Genomic DNA, 19,593 nt, shown 5'->3' on the forward strand with positions numbered 1-19,593 from the left:
AGGTTTCCAATAAGATTTACACAAATCTTGCATCCTTGCTTGGCTCTTATGATTTATTTAGGCTTAGCCATTCAACTCGTTTTGTAATTAAGTCAGAGAAGAAAAAAAAGTAGGAAGAAAAATGAAAAGAAACTTCAAGAATCAGAAAGAATTGTGTTGAAAATGGAAATTATATTTTCCAGTGTCTTGAAGTTAAAATTGTGCTGAGTCTCCAGAAAAAAACCCAGCTTCTAGCTGTTATGACTTACCAAAGCACAACCAAGAACATGGTTTGGGAGCTCGGTTCTGGCTTTGCAAATGCAATACAACAGCAGAGCTTTAAAGACAATGCACCTTACAAGTATGACAGCTAATGTTCCCTTTGCTGCTCGGAGCAAAGGTTCACAAGAGTGGAAATAAAAATGATAGCAGGTGGCATCTGATGGCTGAGAATTTCCATCATGTGAATAAAAAACATAATTAAAGTCACCTAGAGACCAGTCTCAGTACAGTCTGCTCCCAAGCTAGCAGATGTACCAGAATTTGAAAACAATTTATTAAGTAGCAAGACTTGCAGTTAATGTGATTTACAGTGGTAAAAGAGCAAGACACCCCAGATAGCTGAGCATTATGAAGAATGAACTGCTATTGAATAATTAATTAAACAAAATTTTCAAACCTCCTATTGAAATATACTGTGGTCTAGCATTTCTTTTTTTCATTTACTTGGAGTTCTTAAAACTTATTTCCACAAAATAGTATTGATTTTGACTAATATTCCAACATGCTGAAAAGTGTTTAATTCTGAACTTTCTTTAAGAATTTGTTACTCAGTTGCTTTCTAATTTATACTATTTTTTATAATTTTACACTAATTGTATGACATTAATGAAGTAATTGTCATTTTACCGCATCTCAAAGCTTTTGAGAGTATTTTTTATTTGATTTCAGTCACTTCTGAAACAACAGTTGCGCATGTATAGGGACATTTTACCAGAATGCCTACACTTTATTGTGATGTCTTCATTTTACAATTAAGATTTTTAAAATTCATATTACAGGGAATTAAAACAATATTGTTTCTTCTTTTCTGTAGGCTTAAAATCTAGGAAGGCTCTATCAAAACTGCCCATGCTAATATAAGATTCATTTTCTGACATACTTTCCCAAAACCCTAAAATTTGACACTGCCATAAAAGAGCTATTCAGAAATACCAACATTTCTCCCACATGGAAAAATCTGTGTTTGGACCAACACTTGATTTTGTTCCCCGTTTTAATCACTGAGCACGATATTGCCATATGCTCTGTGACAACTACTGACAAAACCTCCTCTTGCCTTTCCAAAATATCATTTCTTGGTGAGCGTAAGAAAGGCATTTCACTGCACCAGAGAGGCCAAAGACGTCCAGAAGGAAAAGCAAGGTACTGTGTCACTGCTGATTCAGAGCTGTTCCCTGACCCATTTGGTGACAACAATAAACTCCCAAACCAGAGCCTAACTAGCTTCTTTTGAGAATAACTTTGGACTTCTTGTCCTTACCATCCAAATATCCACAAAGGCGTTTTTCCTGTCCTTTCTTGTTTGTTAACAAATTAGAGGAAATTCTAGGATCTATGCAGTCTTCTTGACTGCTTCATAAATAAAATAGTACCCAAGGAAGAGTAGTGACAGATGTAATAGCTACCCCTCCTGCAGTGAAAATGCTCAGGGAAATTTATTGGCAGAGGCCAGTAAGCCTTGAATCCCAGATTACAGGTTTTATATTTAAATCTCTCCAGGCTCTAGGACACCAAATGAGGGAAAACTGCAGATGATGTTACTATTGCTGGGTGAAAATGGGAGGAAGTGGAGCTTCTGGAAGGTAAAATCAAGTTTCCTCAAGCAACATGAGACTGGATTATAAGAAACAATTCTGAAAAGGTACTGATAAACAATGGGGGTTATAAAGTGGTCAGAAGAATTTAGAACTATGAAAAATTAGCTAACTATTTAACTAAATAACAAACATTCTTCTGTTGCTGATTACAACAGAAAATTGGTGACAGTACTCTAAAATTTTTACAGATCATTTTCCTGTTGAAGCAGGAAAAATATTCGAGCCCTTCCTTCCACTCTCTTTGGAGGGTGTCCTCTCTGCTTAACATTGTCTCTATTTCCTCCCCATTGGCAGTAGCAGGCTTTTTGACCATTTCTTAATTTCATTGGTGTCTCCAAGTCCCTTCCAATCACCAGCCCTTGCATGTGCTGCTTCCCACTCTACAGTCTACTCACACCACTATGTTCATCGCCATTTACAAAGGAGGTCTATATTCTGTGCAGCCACCGAGTGCCGGCAAGCCCTGAGCAGCGCAGTGTCAGAGGCACATAGTAGCCTGAAGCCCACAGAGCTTTCCAGAAAGTTGTGTGGCAATGTGTGTGCCTGAAATACTAAATCCTACCTCGAACAGATTTCTAAAGATCATTAAAAAAGTTCATTCAACAGAGTAAAAAATAAAGCAAGTAGAGAAGGATGTGAGCAAACAAGTGATTCAGCTACACTTGTAGTAAGAAACAGCCTGCACTTTGGGAATGGACAATTTCAACTGTACCAGTGATTCATGGTTCTACTAATTAGTGATTTCTCCTTTCTACTTTGTAATTACTGAAATGGATTCAGTCTCCCCCACTGCAGAGCAGGTGGAAACATGTTCCATTGCCTTCTGCATTCATCAGGAATGGATTAAAAAAGCAAAACTCTGGAGCACGATGTGAGATCAGTCATCCACACACAGGAAGCTGTAAGTGCAGTTAATTACAGAAGCTGCAGTCATTTAGGGAAAAGGTAATGCTTTTTTGTGTAGCCAATGCAGGTAATAACATTAATTCCTAAAATTTAAGAATCAGATCTTTTCCTGGAATAAACTGTCATTTGAATTAATGTAAATATGACTGCTGAAAATTTTCTTCAGCATTTTTTCATAGAATCATAGAATCATAGAATGGTTTGGGTTGGAAGGGACCTGAATGATCATCTAGTTCCAACCCCCCTGCCATGGGCAGGGACACCCTCCACTAGACCACGTTGCCCAAAGCCCCATCCAACCTGGCCTTGAACACTTCCAGGGAGGGGGCATCCACCACCTCTCTGGGCAACCTGTTCCAGTGCCTCACCACCCTCACAGTAAAGAATTTCTTTCTAACATCTAATCTAAATCGACCCTCCTTCAGCTTAAACCCATTACCCCTTGTCCTGTCACTCCACTCCCTGATAAACAGTCCCTCACCAGCTTTCCTGTAGGCCCCTTCAGGTACTGGTAAGTCGCAATTAGATCTCCCCGGAGCCTTCTTTTCTCCAGGCTGAGCAACCCCAACTCTCTCAGCCAACTTGAAAACTTTTTCTTGAAACAGCATGGGGGATATAATCTCTCTACATTTTTCTTAAGAAAGCACAGGACCAATACTTTTGGAATTATTCACAAGACGATTTTTTTTACAGTGAGAACAGGCTTTGTTAAGTGTATGTATGCTATGTATTCTTGTGATATCTCTTTCTGTACTTTTCCACACATTTCAATTTCTCTCTTTCTGTTAGATAGATGGATGTACAGATGGCATCTGTAGATAGTATCACAAGGATGAAAATATTTTTTGTACTTCTGAACATAGATGCAGTCAGTATTCTCAGTCTGTGAAAAGGGAGATCTTGAAGAATGTAATGTCCATCCGTTCATCTTTATAGATGACACACTACTCTAATTACACTCTCGTAAGTGAAGCAAAATCTATAGGAAAGAAACCACATGCAGAATCAAGCTAAAAATCGATGCACTTATAACCACAGCTATGTACAGCTCTTCCGCTTAAGAACATCTGCCCATTCTATTATCCTAATCATTCAATAATACTTCATCCGACTTAGTCTCTTGGAGTTACGTATAGAAAAGCCACAAAGTTGGCTCTGCTTCTTGAAAAACAGATCAAGAGAACAAGCATGGCCATTGGGAACATTTACTGAAAGGTTAAACAATTGTAACTAAGAGTAAAGTGTAAAGGATTCCCTATTATAAGTCAGGAATATCTCTGGTCTATGAACCTTTCTAGGGGAAAGACATCCAAGAGACTGAATTATACTTTCAAATAAGTGACATGAAAGTCTTTATGAGTTCATTAAAACTTAGTAAAAGCTTTTAAAACTTCATTTCAAGGTCAAGGGAAAATTTACTTTTCCCTTTTAAGTGTAAAGCAAAAGAAAAGAAAGAAAATCAGCCCGATGCAAAACTATGAAGATTCCTACTGACTTTATTTGGCTGTGGGTCAAGCCTTCAACTTATCCTTTGAGTGACAGCAGAAAACAGATAACACTGCGTAGGTATGTCATTGCAACCTGCCTGATGTGTCAGTACACGGATGTTTCACATAGAATAATTATCCTAAATATCAGGCCTGCTGACTCAGATGTATATCTTATTTTGAGGGCACAGAACAGTTATCCTTCATTAAAAAGATTAACTTTACATTGTTTGAGGCATAGGCATATTCTAATCCTGTTATTTCTGTATGTGACTGGAAAAACAAACATTACATTAATCCCCAGACCAACATAAACAAGTTTGATGCAATAAATTAGATTCTTTAATTAAAGCTATGTCACCCAGCTGCTTGCACAGCACAGGTACTTCATTCTACATATCTGAAAGTCCAAAGGAAAACTGATTATTTGGTTACCTGTGTGGTCTTTAGATTGGATATGTATCACCTTCAAGCTTGATTATTTCTGGGATCACATTTCCCCAAAAGTTTCTTTACAAGACTGACAATGCAGTGTCAGAAGAGATTGACTGTCAGACACTAAAATGACTCCTCTGCTTTGCTCAAGGAAGATTCTCTTGCCAGCTCATCAAAAAGTGAGTTTGTAGTACAAGCCCAAGCCTCCTCCCTTTTCTCAGTATCTATTAAAGGCTTGACATTTCTAGTTCTTTGCCAACCAGATCTTACCACCATCATTCAACATTTGCCTTCCTCACACCACTCCCTGCTCTGTGCAGTCAAAGATGGAAAAGAACAGACACAATGAAACAGGTCTGGGCTGAGCAATACTCAGCATGACCTCAACAGTGCTCAACTCACAATAGTTAGCAAAGGGGCCACTGAAAGGTACTTAAAGCTTATTCATCTGCTGCTAACGTTTCATGGACCGAGCAGGCACCTCAGACAGTATTCATCTTCTTGTCTTCTAGTTTTTTTTGCACAGCACATGGAGGTGGGCAAAGATGGGAAGGGAGACACAGCTTCCTCTAAAGCCAATTTCATACTAAATGAAAGAGGAGGTCAGTCTTCCACCTCAGAGTTGCCCCATCAGTCACAATGGAAAGTCAGTCTTATGTTGAGCCAGTTGTTACTGTGAGGTGAGGGAGAGACAAGGGGAAGGCAGGAAAAAGTTGTTTCTAACTCTTTATCTCTTTGCATTTCACTTCATTTCTAGCTCTTGAACACTGAACCCTAACCATGCCCTGGAAGGACATGTGTTTCGTCTTGGTATAAATAACATTACCATTCCCAGCTGAAGAACTCTTTCAATAGGCAACAAGGGCAATATTTTCAGAAACACCACTGACCTTGCAGCCTCTGTACCTTTTTCAAAAGTGGGAGAGGTGTTTAAGAGCTCAGCTCTCAAGGAAAATCAATGGGAGTTGTGTGCCTTGCTTACTTTGACATGCTTGTAAATCCCACCAGGTGCCATACTATATCTTTAGGTATCTAAATATATTTGAAATTATGTTGTCACTCACTGCTGATGATGGAGCATAGCATTCAAAGTCCATTGAGTGCTTTGAAACTTTCAGTGTAGGACATATTTAAAGTGTCTTTTGTCTTGTTTCAGGAGCAGACTTCCTTAACAGCCAGTCACATAGAGACCATGGGGATTGCTTTTATGCTGTGTTTGCATCTCTGCTGCATTTTTTGCCTTGTCCCTCACTATGACCCCATTTATTTTTTTTTCTTTTTTTTTTTTTAATTTTTTAATATGTTTGGAGGGATACAATTTCATTTTTTACTAAATAGTCATATCTGTCTCTTGATGATTTCTGGAAATATCAATTAGAAAACCAGTCTCTCTTATTCTCCATGGAAGACTGAATACTTAGAGGATGTCTACCAGTCATGTGTTCAGCTTATAAAGGCTTATAAAAATAATGCAGGAAGGAATTTCCAATAAACCTGCAAGACAGTTGTCTCCAGCTGCGTTCCTGCACTGACTCCACTGCATTCTCTTTTAGCTTATCATGTGTATCTCTGAGGATATACTTCCATAATGTTCAAGGCTAGAACACACCATCAGGTTTTCTAGTCTGACACTTTGCTGTCAGAGACTCATATATTTCAGCTAGGCACCTTTTCAGCTGATGCGTGTCTTCCATTAGGCAAACAATCATCTTCTGCAGACATCAGTGAAAGCAATATCCACCCTATGCTGTGGTAGTTTATCACGCTTAGGATTAAGAACATGTACCTCATTTTCAGTCTGGATTCCGTTAGCTTCAGCTCCCAGTTATTCATTCTTGTTAAACTCTTCCTACTAGATTAAAGGGAGCTATAGTAGCTAGAATCTTTTTTTCTGTGAAGGTACATAGTATCAGCAGTATCACAGTCACCTCTTTCTGAAGAGATGAATAGAATACTTTATTCCTCTCTGTGAAGAATATCCTTAGTTTGTAAATAACTTGAGTGACTTTTTTCTGTTCTTTCTCCAATTTAGACACCTTATTGACGTGAAAGTTCCAGTCTCTCCGGTGCCTTGTACACAGGTGATGTGTGGCCATGGCCTGCATTCCCTATTGCAAGGTTATTAATTTCATGGCTGTATGAAAAAATATCAACCTCAACTTGCCATTCACCTTGTCAGTTTTAAAGCTACTTTCCAGGTGTAAATGTAAGTGGCAATGTAACACAAGAGAGAGCAGGGAATTGGGCCCTGAGGTTAGAGAGACTATATTTGGGTGTCACAAGCGAATATAACTCTGAGTAATGGGATGAAATTAAGCAAGGGAAAATTTAGGCAGACTGGAAAGAAATACTTCTTAACTGTGAGATCTATTAGGTTGTAGAATACTCTTCTGTGGGAATTGATGGAGGCCTAGTTACTTCAGACACTTAAAACTAAACTGAATAAAACTCTTGAAGATATTCTGTAAGGAATTATCCTGCATTGCCAGAGGGAAGGATTAGATGACCTAGTAGGTCATTTCCATCTCCACTTTCTGTGATTTTGTTGTACAAAGCCCCACAAACAGGAAATTATAAACAAAGTCAAGAGATGCCACTAAACCCTGTCTGTGTCAGAGAAAGAAGAGTGAATATCATCAGTGCAGGAATCCTAATCCAGCATTTCTACAGGTTAGTAAATACAACCAGTACTGAGGGGCTGGGTGCATAGCCTGTGGCAGAAAGCAGAAGCCTCTGCTAATGCAAAAATGTCAGGAAACAGCAGGTGAGTTATGAATAGGATCCAGGAGAGGAGGAGTAGGAAAGAAGAAATCAGGATGGGCCTGACATGCATAATAGTGTCATGAGCAAGTTATTAGTCAGGAATGAATCAGCCTGTAGTACAGGAGATGAAACCTGAAGCTCCAGTCAGCAAGCTGGGAAAACGAGATGTTTTTTATAGGCTTTGGTGTATGGGCATTGATTCACATAATGATATTACTAATTAAAATCATGGTTAAGATGAGACCAGAGCCAGGGTCTTTGCTAAGGGTTGTACAAACACACAGCAAGCCAAGCCATGGCCCCTGCAGAAACTTACAAGAGGGTGAACAGTCTAGTAGAGAAAGCTGTCAAGAGAATATTGGTAAGTAACACCCTAGAGAAGGGTCACAGAGTTCTAGGTCCATAACTTGATCCTTCTTCTTTTGTCTGTGTGCTTTAACACGATTTATTCCTAAATTTGCTCTCAACCCATAACACACTCTTCTCCCTCAGTTATTGTTTTATACATACATTTTGTCTGCATGAGGAATCACTAGGCAACTCATTGCTTATTATTTCTGTTACTTAAGTTTTACATTTGTCTTTCTTCCTAATTTCTCTAAACCTAGCTGCAAATAAACATGAGTTATAGGTGCCTGTACTGGGTCTAACTGGGGTGGAGTTAATTGTCTTCATAGCAGCTTGTATGGTACTGTGTTTTGGATTTGTGGCTCAAACGTTGATACCACACCAGCATTTTGGTTATTGCTGAACAGTGCTTGCACAGCAAGAAGGCTTTCTTTTTTTCCCCACTCTGCCTGCCCCCACCAAGCTGGGAAGAAGTTGGGAAGGGACACACCTGGGACAGCTGACCCAAATTCACCAAAGGGATATTCCCTACCATATAATGTCACTCTCAGAAATAAAAACTGAGGGTAGAGGAAGAACAGGGGGGAGGGTTTTTTTCCAGGGTGGCTGTTGCTCAGAGAATGGCTGGGCATTGGTCTGCTATGGGAGATGGTGAGTAATTGCCATTGCCTCACTTGTTTTTTTTCCTCTTTCCTTCACTTATCAAGCTGTCTTTGTCTTGATCCACGAGTTTTCTCACTTTTGCTCTTCCTATTCTCTCCCTGCTCCTGTTGGTGGGTGGGGAGTGAGTAAGCAGCTGTGTGGTTTTCAGCTGCTGGCCATGGTCAACTCCCTACAGTGCCTTTTTTTCGTTAAAAAAATATTAAGCAAAGGAACAGTCAGACAGGGTTCTACCCCTCAAAACTCCTACCTTCTACCTGTTGTAGCAGCCACTCTGAAAACAGACCTGGCCCATCCAAGATGCACAATACCACCTATATGTGCACCCCAGTTCCTCACCACCGAAGTTTTTTACCTTTTCCTCACACTTTGTCTAATAATCCACAAGAAAATTAATGAATAAACATGTTTTGTTTTCTGTATGTGACCAGCCACTTTCAAAATGGTGACTGGGGAAGTGGAGACCAGTGACAAATGGCGTTCCTCAGAGGTCACTATGGGGACCAGTCCTGTTTAACATCTAGGTCAGCGACATGGACAGTAGGATTGAGTGCACCCTCAGCAAGTTTGCTGATGACACCAAGCTGTATGGTGTGGTCGACACGCTGGAGGGAGGGATGCCATCCAGAGGGACCTTGACAGGCCGGAGAGGTGGGCCCATGCAAACTGCATGAAGTTCAACAAGGCCAACTGCAAGGTCCTGCACATGAATCAGGGCAACCCCAAGCAGAAATATACAGGCTGAGTGGAGAATGGATTCAGAGCAGTCCTGAGGAGAAGAACTTGGGGATGTTGGTGAACAAGAAGCTCAACATGAACTGGCAACGTGCACTTGCAGCCCAGAAAGCCAACCGTGTCCTGGGCTGCATCAAAAGAAGCATGACCAGCAGTTCGAGGGAGGCGATTCTGCCCCTCTATTCCATTCTTGTGAGACCCCACCTGCAATACTGCGTTCAGCTCTGGGGGCCCCAGTAGAAGAAGGAACATGGATCTGTTGGAGCAAGTCCAGAGGAGGGCCACAAAGCTGATCAGAGGGCTGGAGCACCTCTCCTATGAAGACAGGCTGAGAGAGTTGGGATTTTTCAGCCTGGAGAAGAGAAGGCTCCAGGGAGACCTTTTAGCAGCCTTCCAGTACCTAAAGAGAGCCTTCAGGAAAGCTGGAGAGGTACTATTTACAAGGACATGTAGTGACTGATAGGATAAGGGGTAATGGCTTTAAACTGAAAGTGGGTAGATATAGATTAGATATTAGGAAAAAATTCTTTACTGTTAGAGTGGTGAGGCACTGGAACAGGTTGCCCAGAGAAGTTGTGGATGCCCCATCCCTGGAAATGTTCAAGGCCAGGTCGGATGGGGTGCAACCTGGTCTAGTAGAGAGTGTCCCTGCCCATGGCAGGGGGGTTGGAACTAGATAATCTTTAAGGTCCTTTCCAACCCAAACCATTCTATGATTCTATGAAAATGCCTTGGGCTCTCTTTGTCTGGCTTCACAACTCCATTTTGCCATGGTAAACAGCCTAAATTGAGACAGCCTCTACACCTCACTGACCCTTGCAGATCTGACATCGGGGTTCTTCTGAAAGCATTCACCAGCCTCCCATCTGCTGACATCTACCGTTTGACATCTATCACATTAGGGAACATAAGACACATGGCAGTGCCCAAGCTGGGCTGCTGAAAGCTGTCAGCACTTCAGTTTCCTAGCTGGAAATACACGCCTGGGAGTGGGCAGGGCAGAGTGAGGAGTTTTAAACCCTCCTCTTGAGAGACAACAGAGATGTCTTTCTACAAATGTGTGCAAGCACAACCCATTTGTTCATCCAAAAAAATCTGGGATCAACATTTGGATCCCAGATGAAGCGTTCAATCCATTGCAGATGGATCCACCCAAAGCATTTCAGGGAGTGTGATGTGCATCTACTCCTCTAGATCAGTGGGTATGCCAAGCATGGGTTTTTTTTCTATGTATAAACTTATGTCATAAGGTATATTTTAACTCATTTTTACTTTTCTGGCGGTGCTTAAAGTACCGTCATTCCAAAACGTTTCTTCTGAGAATGATGTCACGTTTGGATGACATTCTAACATCTTTCTATCCATGAAAGCAATAGAATAAGGAACGTAGGGAAATAAGTAATAGGTTTATTATTTCATCAGCAAACTCTTTAAATAGCCATATTTCAAAGCAAACAACAAAAAAACCCCAGGCATATAGAATGAAAGAAAAAGATAATTAGCCACCAGGTGTCAGTAGTTGTTCTTTTATTGTAATGGAAGGATTACTATCAAGAACGCAAGAGTAATGATTGAACCAAGGAACTCACAAAATCAAATGGATTTTTTGTTGTTCAGACCATGAATTTAAAAATGATCAGAGGAATTTGTCTTCCTGACTATATAGAACACAATAACCAAGAACACACTATTGGTGCACAAAATGGTCTTTTCCCTCCATTTCCTATTAAATAATTGTGCTGGTTTGTTTGGTGTGGTTTTTTTTTTTTTTTTTTTTTTAAAATTACAAAGACTGACCTTTAAAGCAGAAAAAGTACTATTGGTGAAAATGGATCTGTGGTCAACCCATCCAAAAAATCACTGTGACCTGGTAGGTCTTGTTTGCCCTTGCCTGATCACCTCCACTCTGCTCTACCTACCCAGTACTATAACATCCCTCCTCCAAAGGGTGATTAAACATAGACTTTACCCACAGCTGCATGATCTTACTGTATCACAAGGTAGCAAGAATAACCTGGTGTACCTGATTCTGTGGCAGTCATAAGGTAATGTTTTCAATTTTTACATCTAAAATTAACTTTTAGTTTATTTTTTCATTACTGCAGAGCAAGTTTGCTTGGTTGTTGCAGTGACATCATTAAACTGTACCTCAGTGTTTGTAACTTTAAACCCCCAGAGATTTTTCTTATTCAGGAGGCAAAGATTTACTTTGGTAGCTAGAGACATCACCACTCCTCTCCTCTGCTAACACTGCCTGGTGTGAAACATATGACACGGTATCATGTGTCATAGATATATCTTTATCATAGTCATATCTTCATCAGTGATCTGGATGAGGGGATCAAATGCTCCCTCAGTCAGTTTGCAGATGACACCAAGTTGTGTGGGACTGTTGATCTGCTTGAGGATAGGAAGGCTCCACAGAGGTATCTGGACAGGCTGGATCCATGGGCCAAGGCCAACTGTATGAAATTCAAAAAGGTCACAACTTGGGTCACAACAATCCCATGCATTGCTACAGGCTGGGGGAAGAGCGGCCGGAAAGCTGCCTGGCAGAAAAGGACCTGGGGGTGTTGGTCGACAGCCGGCTGAATATGAGCCAGCAGTATGCCCAGGTGGCCAAGAAGGCCGACAGCATCCTGGCTTGTATCAGCAATGGTGTGGCCAGCAGGAGTAGGGATGTGATTGTCTCCCCTTTACTCGGCACTGGTGAGGCCGCATCTTAAATACCGTGTTCACTCACTACGAGAAGGGTGTTGAGGTGCTGGAGCATGTCCAGAGAAGGGCCATGAAGCTGGTGAAGGGTCTAGAGCACAAGGCTAATGAGTAGCAGCTGAGGGAACTGGAGTTGTTTAGTCTGGAGAAAAGGAGGCTGAGGGGAGACCTTATCGCTCTCTTCAACTACCTGACAGGAGGTTGTAGTGAGGTGGGTGTTGGTCTCTTCTCCCAAGTAACAGTGACAGGACAAGAGGAAATGGCCTTAAGTTGCACCAGGGGAGGTTTAGAGTGGATATTAGGAAAAACTTGTTTACTGAAACAGTTTTCAATCATTGGAACAGGCTGCCCATGGAAGTGGTTGAGTCACCATCCCTGGAGGTATTTAAAAGAAGTGTAGATGTGGCACTTAGGGATGTGGTTTAGTGTTGGACTTTGCAGTGCTAGGTTAACAGTTGGACTTGATGATCTTAAAGGTCTTTTCTTACCTAAACGATTCTATGATTTTATGATAAATGCATGCACAACACTGGTTGTGCAACCACTGAAATCTAGCTCCCTGATTTAGGTAGGGACTGCAATGGTCCTTAGTAAGGGCTTGGATGCTCTGTTGGGAGCATGCATGTACCAACACAACAATATACAAGTCAGATCATGCTTCCTGATCTAGGGTGAGTGGATCTGCACACCAAGACCTTCACTTGCTTTATCTCTGCTAAGCAGAACTGCTCAGGGAAGTACCTGGGTTTGACACCCTTAAAACATTTGCTACTGAGGGTCAGAGGGATTCTTTAACACTCATTCAGCTAATCAGGCTTTATGTTTTTAAGCAAAAACATTTTCTTCCTGAACATCATTTGCATTGGTTGGTGTCCCTGTTTTTTCATTATGGAAATAATGAAAGCGTGTAAAAGTTTGGGATCTTTAGTCCAGCTAGCATTGGTTTGGCATTCAGAAGATATATATTTTAAGCCCAGTGGACAACTGATCTCGGTGACATGTCTATACCTGAATTTCCCTGTGTGGAAATTGGAGGAAAAAGCACTGACTATCCTTCTAAAGTGGAAAAGCACTGACTATCCTTCTAAAGTGGTTCTAAGATTTACTATCAAAAAAATGCTGCACGAAACCTAGATATTTTTATTACCGTTATTATTTGAAATTACTCAGCAATAACAGGAAGGCATGATCATCAATGACAGCTGAGCAGAGCTTTAGTTAGGAAATGGTGTGATGATCCAGGCTGGCATTTTCATTGCTTTATAAGCTCATTTATTACCTATGATATTTGTTGTGAGAACCAAAACAAAGTGGGAAAGGCATTTGCAGCAATCAAACTTAAAGACAAAGGCTGCATGTGAACATCAGGAATTTTTAGGAAAGCCAATACAAGAAGGAGCAGAGAAGCTCCAGACTGTTGAGACTCTGAGAAAGGGACTGTCAGGAAACACTCTGCAAGCAAACTATGAGTACCTGAAAACCTCAATCCCTGCATATTCATTTTCATGTAGGGCTGGGCACCAATGCTTTAAGAGACAGAGGGTTCCCTTTCTCAGTCGGATGGGAGGCTAGACCCCTCTGAACTGATGCATCCCAGCCCCTGGGAGCTTTGGGAGAGCCTGGCAAAGGCTTGTCTCTGCCGAGGCTCGGCGAGTCCTTTCACGCGGATTTGGAGATGCAGCTTCTTCTTTATCCAGAGTAGCGCTGGACAGATTTTTGTAAAATGTTTTGAAGTGTGACTGTGCCAGACCCTTGTGTCTGACAATTATGTTTGTTTAAGCAAGACCTCTGAGTTTGTAACAATGGAATTATCTATTTTTCAGGACAATTAACACAATGTTTTTGTACGAGCTGAAGGTCAGAGGATTAATGTGGTTTTATCTACAATGCATTTTTAAAAGCTAATTAAGAATCATTCAGTTCACTCTGTACTAAAGACTGAGAACATTTCATATTAGATGACTCTTGCTCCTCTGCAGCAGCAGAAAGAGGGAGAGAGAGAGAGAGAGGAGGGAGGAATGGAGGCAGAGAGGGATGGAGACAGAGTGAGCTGGCATGCAAATAAACAAATATATCAAAGGGATGCAGTTAATGGAGAGCAGTAAAAACCTCCATTCTGGTAACACTAGAGATAAAATTGTTTCCTGGACAAAAGGGCTAATCTAAAAAATTAATCAGCAAAAATATTGAGTATTTGCAATCACAAGCATTCCTTGTTAGAGGAAGAGAGATGGAGAGGAATAGAGGCAAGTGCTATTTTCAGAGAATTATTTTAGAGATGTTTTTATCACCTAGTGCTTACAGAGCATCTCCTCCTCTCTCTCTCTCTTTCTCGTGCCTGACAGCCTGTACACACCACCGTTCCTCTGTGGGGAAAGCCTGGCTAATGGGCCTCCTGTCAGAGGTCAGTCTTCTGGGAGGAGGTACGCGAGGGTGAGGAGCAGAGGTGGGACCGGGGTGCCAGGCAGCCGGCTCCTGGCAGAAGGAGCAGGAGGCACCGTGCCCTGTACGCACCTCAGATTCAGGGATTGCAAAGGTTGGGGGGAAGCAAAATGAGACACAAAATCGGAGGCAGCCAGAGGTAACGTGAAGATTTGAAAACCAGGGCGAGGAGTTTATTTTTAATGCAGTGGCCTCTGCCTAGCCTTTTAATGGGAAAAGGTAAGAAAATTGGAAGCTGTTCCTACAGTCTTGCTTTTGGATGCTTATCTATGCTGCTGATTCAGGTGCTCTGAGGTTCATTTGCTGTGTCTGCCCAAAGCATGTAAATACTATCAGACATTGAGGTGCCTCATTTCGAAACTAGGCTATGTACTACTATTCTGTTGATCAAATGTGGCAATTATTTCAGGCTTAAAACCTTTTAGGAATAACAATAGGTGCTGCCAATCAAAGCTAGAAAGTACACATGCATTCAAAGAGCAAGCTGAATGAGGAATAACAGCAACATGTGTAGCTAGAATATATTATGGATTACCATCCTCTTACACAAAGGCTAGTAAACTCTTCAAAATGCAGCAACCTACGGAGCTAATAAAAGGGACAGAAATGTGCGGATGTCTTGGTTTGTCTAATTTGTGTCTTTCTAGCATTGGTAGGATGACTCACTGGATTTAGCAACAGCTTGTGAAGATGAACATATTAATAACTTTATGCTGCAGCTCTGCCATAAAATGTAATCTTTTACAATTCTGTATTCTCAAGTGAAATACAAGCTTAGAACCAGAATAAAATTAGAAAAAGATATTTGAATTGTCAGCTTATTTTCTTTTTAAATCTATGCTTATAAATTTAAATATGCAACTTGGAAAGAGTATTCCCTTTCATCCCCATCCCTTCTGCAGTGTGCCACTCCCTACTATAAAAGACTAAAGCATAGTTAAGGATGGGGCTACCAGGATAGTATGCCAAAGTAGTCTGTATCATTTTCTATATTTTTATTGCACCAAACATGAATTAACATTTTTCTTCCCATCTATAAACACATGAATAGGAAAGCTTGTGTAGACCATGTACGACTCAACGGCAAAGCAGCCAGTTGCATATTGAAATTTGCATATGTAATCCACAATGTTAGTAAACAATGGGATATAGATCCTTTCAGCTTTTGATAAAATTTAACAGATTGGAATAATTAGGTAACAGAGCACAAGGCTTGCCTTGAGGGCATTGTAACTATAGCTCTGAATCTTTTAATCCTATTTTAAAACTTTACCCATGATTTTAGGCATTAGTCTAGTCTACAGAAAGGTTCATCTGAGTGCTTGATGACTTTTAGAAGGTTATATAGAAAGTGTCCGACAAAGCAGCAAGTAGAACCAGTGTTTCTAAGTATTAAGACAATGACGAAACCACTAGTCTGACCCTTTTGTTTCTCCTTGATTTTCATGAGACTTGGTTTTAATGAGACAGTTTCACAGATTGTGTCACTTCCTGGAGATATGTTTGCATTTGTGCATTAAACAAATTGCAAATTTACCAAAATTACAGGAAAGAAAAGTTACAATTCTAGTGTAGACAAGACCCAAATGTTGATTTCTGATCTTATTGAAAAATTTGTCTTTTTATGATAAAAAACATGAAACACAATATATTAGGTTCAGGATATTCAGTAACTTTATTTTTAACTTTTTAAAAAATTATTTTCTGGGCATGGATAAAGCCTCAGAATGATAACTATCTATTTTTGACCACATTAAATGGTTTAATATGTTGATGTTTCTATTTATTACTTTAAAGGAATTGAATTTGTGAAATAATTAATGCAAAAATATGTGCACTCCATCCAGTCTTTCCATGCCATGCACTCTTGAAAATACTTATGCTCTTGATTGTTTTAGCGTATAACAGAAAGCAGTGTCTCTAATGTTTCTGTAAAAATCCCAAGCTCACAAATTGAAAATTACATGTATTATATATATACACATTTATATATGCAAATATATAATATACGTAAAATACTATATATATAAAAAAATATAATGGAAATGCATTACATATATAAATACAATGTGATATATATATATGTATATATCTCCATCTTGGATTCTTAAGTGATAATGAATTACGTACATCCCTATCTCAAATACTTAAAACCTGAAAGTGCTTACACTAAATAGTCAGACATCTACTGCAGAGAAACACAGACTTCAATTTCTTACCTGCTTTTTTAATTTCGGGGACAGCTGCCTTCTCATGAGCTTTCTCTTTTTTTCCTTCTTTTTCTAAGATTTAATTAAAGAAAGTAATTTGATATGCTAGAACTCTGAATCATACACTCAAATATGCAGTCAGCCAAGTCCTGGTGGGCACATGCTGAAAAAAATGTGACTTATTTGGGAGTTTAGTTCAGATTATTCCCTTATAGCACTTGCACCCAACTAGCCACAGAGCAATCAGCTGAAAATGAAAATTAATCATTATGCATCAACTATGGATGATTTGGACTCTTAATAATTCATCAAAGGCTAGGTGAAAATCATCAGTGCATGAATGTGGTACCTTTTAGCTTAAGCTCCAGTAGCAATGAGTTCATTAATAAATAATGAATGACATAAATATTTTCCCACGAAAGCAAGACCTTAGTGGATTTTAGATGCCTCCTGGGAATGAATGATCCAAAATGTTATTGAGATGGATATCGAGACTTTGCAGTTTGGTCACAGCAAGTTTTGGTTGTGATTCTATAAAATAAATAAATTATCCCACCTTCAGAAAGTGATGTACCATGAACCATGTGACATCTCCCATGAATGTTGTGTATGGCAGCATCACTATGTTCTGCTATACACGGGGACTGCATTACATTGTTTAACAAGCCCATCGATGCCCACCAAATAGGAGTTTTATTTGTCAGTAAGAGTTTGGAAAATATCAGACACTGAACACATCAGACATCAGATACTGAAAAAGCAGTAACATGCAAATAGTAACTAAGCAGCTAAGAGAAGGACAATGCAGAGCCTGAAGCATAGGATTACCCTAACAAAAACCAGCAGGATTTGAGCCAGGAGTGGGAGCAAAAGCCGAATGAGGCCAATAAGAACCATTTCCAAACCATACCTTTCTTCTTAGTTTCAGTCCTAACGCTCTTTACATCAGTCTTTTTCTTTTCCTCTTTTCTCTCTAAAAAGGAAATAGAAGTTCAGCTGACTACTTTTACATAGCTAGTTATACATAAATATACATACACGTATGTATATATATATATGTATGTATGTTTGGGATGGGAATCCTTGACCAACTGTAATAGGTCACTTATTTAGGAGTATCAGCAGCTCAGAAATGCAGCTTACTACTCAGAGAATGAATGTGGTGCTAAGGATAGAACTGGAACCAGTATGTGCACCAGATAATTGCTTAAGTACTAATTCAAGAAATTATGCCCATTAACCTGGTGCAACTAAGAGTTTATTGTGGTGATTCGGTAGCCGTGCACCTGTTCTGCTTCTTTTATAAAATCTGACTGAATGGCAGCAGAACTTGCAAGTGGTACTTGGGAATAAGTGCAGAATACCATGAAAAGCCTGCATATATAACACTTTTTATGAATTGAACATTCAAAACTGTCATTACAGGACTTTTGTTATTCATGGAGAACTGCAGTTAAAGCATCATCTACAAAAGAACATGACTTGCTCTTTTAAAAGCATCTGCCTCTATTTTGTCAATTAATTGAACAACAGTAGAAATAAGGATAATGTTTTTGCTTTTTTACGAAAAGCTACAACAATTTAATTACTTATTCTATGAATGTTATTAATTAGAAAATTAAGAGTTCAGTAGAGGAAATGAGGAAGCTATAATTCTTATTCTTCCTTTGGGAAATGAATCCCTATTTTGATGGGTAAGAATACAAGAGTATGAGAATAGCTAATCTAAATGCTTTTTTTATCTGCTCATCCACAAAAAGCCAAATTTGTTACCTTCAGTTTGTGTTGCATGGCTTTGGTTGTTCATGTAGTTAGTGGAACTATAGTTTTCTTTTTGTGATGTTTTACTGTTATGAATGTGGGTAAGAAACCATTTTATTACCATACAAAACAGCAGCAACACAGGACCATAAGCCTTTAAGCGAGAGTCTTGTCTTTTCTTGAAAAATATTTAAGGTATAGGAATATTGTCTGAAGCCAGCAGATCCAAGAAGCAAATATGGTATTATCCCTTGCATAAATTAACATGAAGATAAAGGAAAAATGAAGAAACTTACTTTTCACTTCTCTAGCTACCACAATAGACTTTTCTTCTGCATGGAAAAATATATACAAACAAGGAATGAAAAAAAATTAATTTAAATACAGCACAGCATGCTTTCTAAACCAAAACAAAATATGTGTATGTTTGATAGAAAAATTACTATTTTCATAGAGTACATGAATTCCACAATCTGTCCATGGTGGTTTCATAAATAAAGTTATTTTGCCTGTCGTGGAGGCAATATATTTACTAATACTCAGGGTCTCCCCAAACCATACTTCTGCTGATTTTCTGACAATAGTGTTTAATGTTAAGCATCACCTTGATGTGTTCCAGTTCTTTTTTGTTTTAAACAGATTCGTTCAATGCGTTTCCCTTGTTATCTTCTTGACAAAATGAAACAGAAAATCCTTGCATTTGTTTTACAGAATGTTTCTCCCAGTCTTTTGCGTGCTTAATTCTCCCTGCTGAAACCCTGAGCATACTGGACTTCAAGCTACAAATTCCTTTGTGTCGTGAGCGTGCTTTATGATACTCAGGTTTCTTAAGCACGTATAGAGCATCAGGGTAGTGCTCATCCTCCACAACCTTCTTTGGAGCTTCATTTTCTTGTATATTTTTAATATTCTTGTTATTGTCTATCTCTAGATTTCCCAGGAGTCTCTCTCTCTCTTTGACATGCTGTTCCAGAGACTCATGCTAGGGACCGCAGCTGCCGCCTCAAAATGGAAGACTCTTCAGCCTCAGATTACACACAAACTGTTCCACAGCTCCACTTTCCTGTGCCACCTATGACTTTTCAGTGTTTCATTTCCACGTGCAACGTACAACTCTTCTAATTTCTAGAACGTGGTTTAATTGTTTGCTTACTCTGCCTGATTTAACTGAAACTGTTAAACATATCAAGTCTATCGGTTACTGTCAGAAAAATAGATTCCTTCTGTCTTCCTTCCACTAGCCTTTACTTCTAGCAACTAGAGACTGAAGTG

At 39.6% G+C, this 19,593-nt stretch overlaps 1 protein-coding gene across 22 annotated transcripts in view; it reads right to left on the minus strand.

The window, feature by feature from the left end:
* The window catches only part of TRDN (triadin), a 246,075-nt gene that overhangs the window by 108,819 nt on the left and 117,663 nt on the right, over positions 1-19,593 (minus strand). For 18 of the 22 annotated variants that reach the window (XM_054820908.1, XM_054820900.1, XM_054820910.1 and 15 more), the window contains 3 exons: positions 18,618-18,653; positions 17,471-17,533; positions 16,570-16,632 (listed from right to left, as the gene is read on the minus strand). In XM_054820908.1, the coding sequence (XP_054676883.1) occupies positions 16,570-16,632; positions 17,471-17,533; positions 18,618-18,653 (162 nt within the window). The remainder of the gene's footprint in view (positions 1-16,569; positions 16,633-17,470; positions 17,534-18,617; positions 18,654-19,593) is intronic. The other 4 variants (XM_054820903.1, XM_054820917.1, XM_054820909.1 and 1 more) reach the window with 1 other exon arrangement.

The sequence above is a fragment of the Grus americana genome, chromosome 3 (assembly GCF_028858705.1).
Source record: "Grus americana isolate bGruAme1 chromosome 3, bGruAme1.mat, whole genome shotgun sequence".
Taxonomy (NCBI): domain Eukaryota; kingdom Metazoa; phylum Chordata; class Aves; order Gruiformes; family Gruidae; genus Grus; species Grus americana.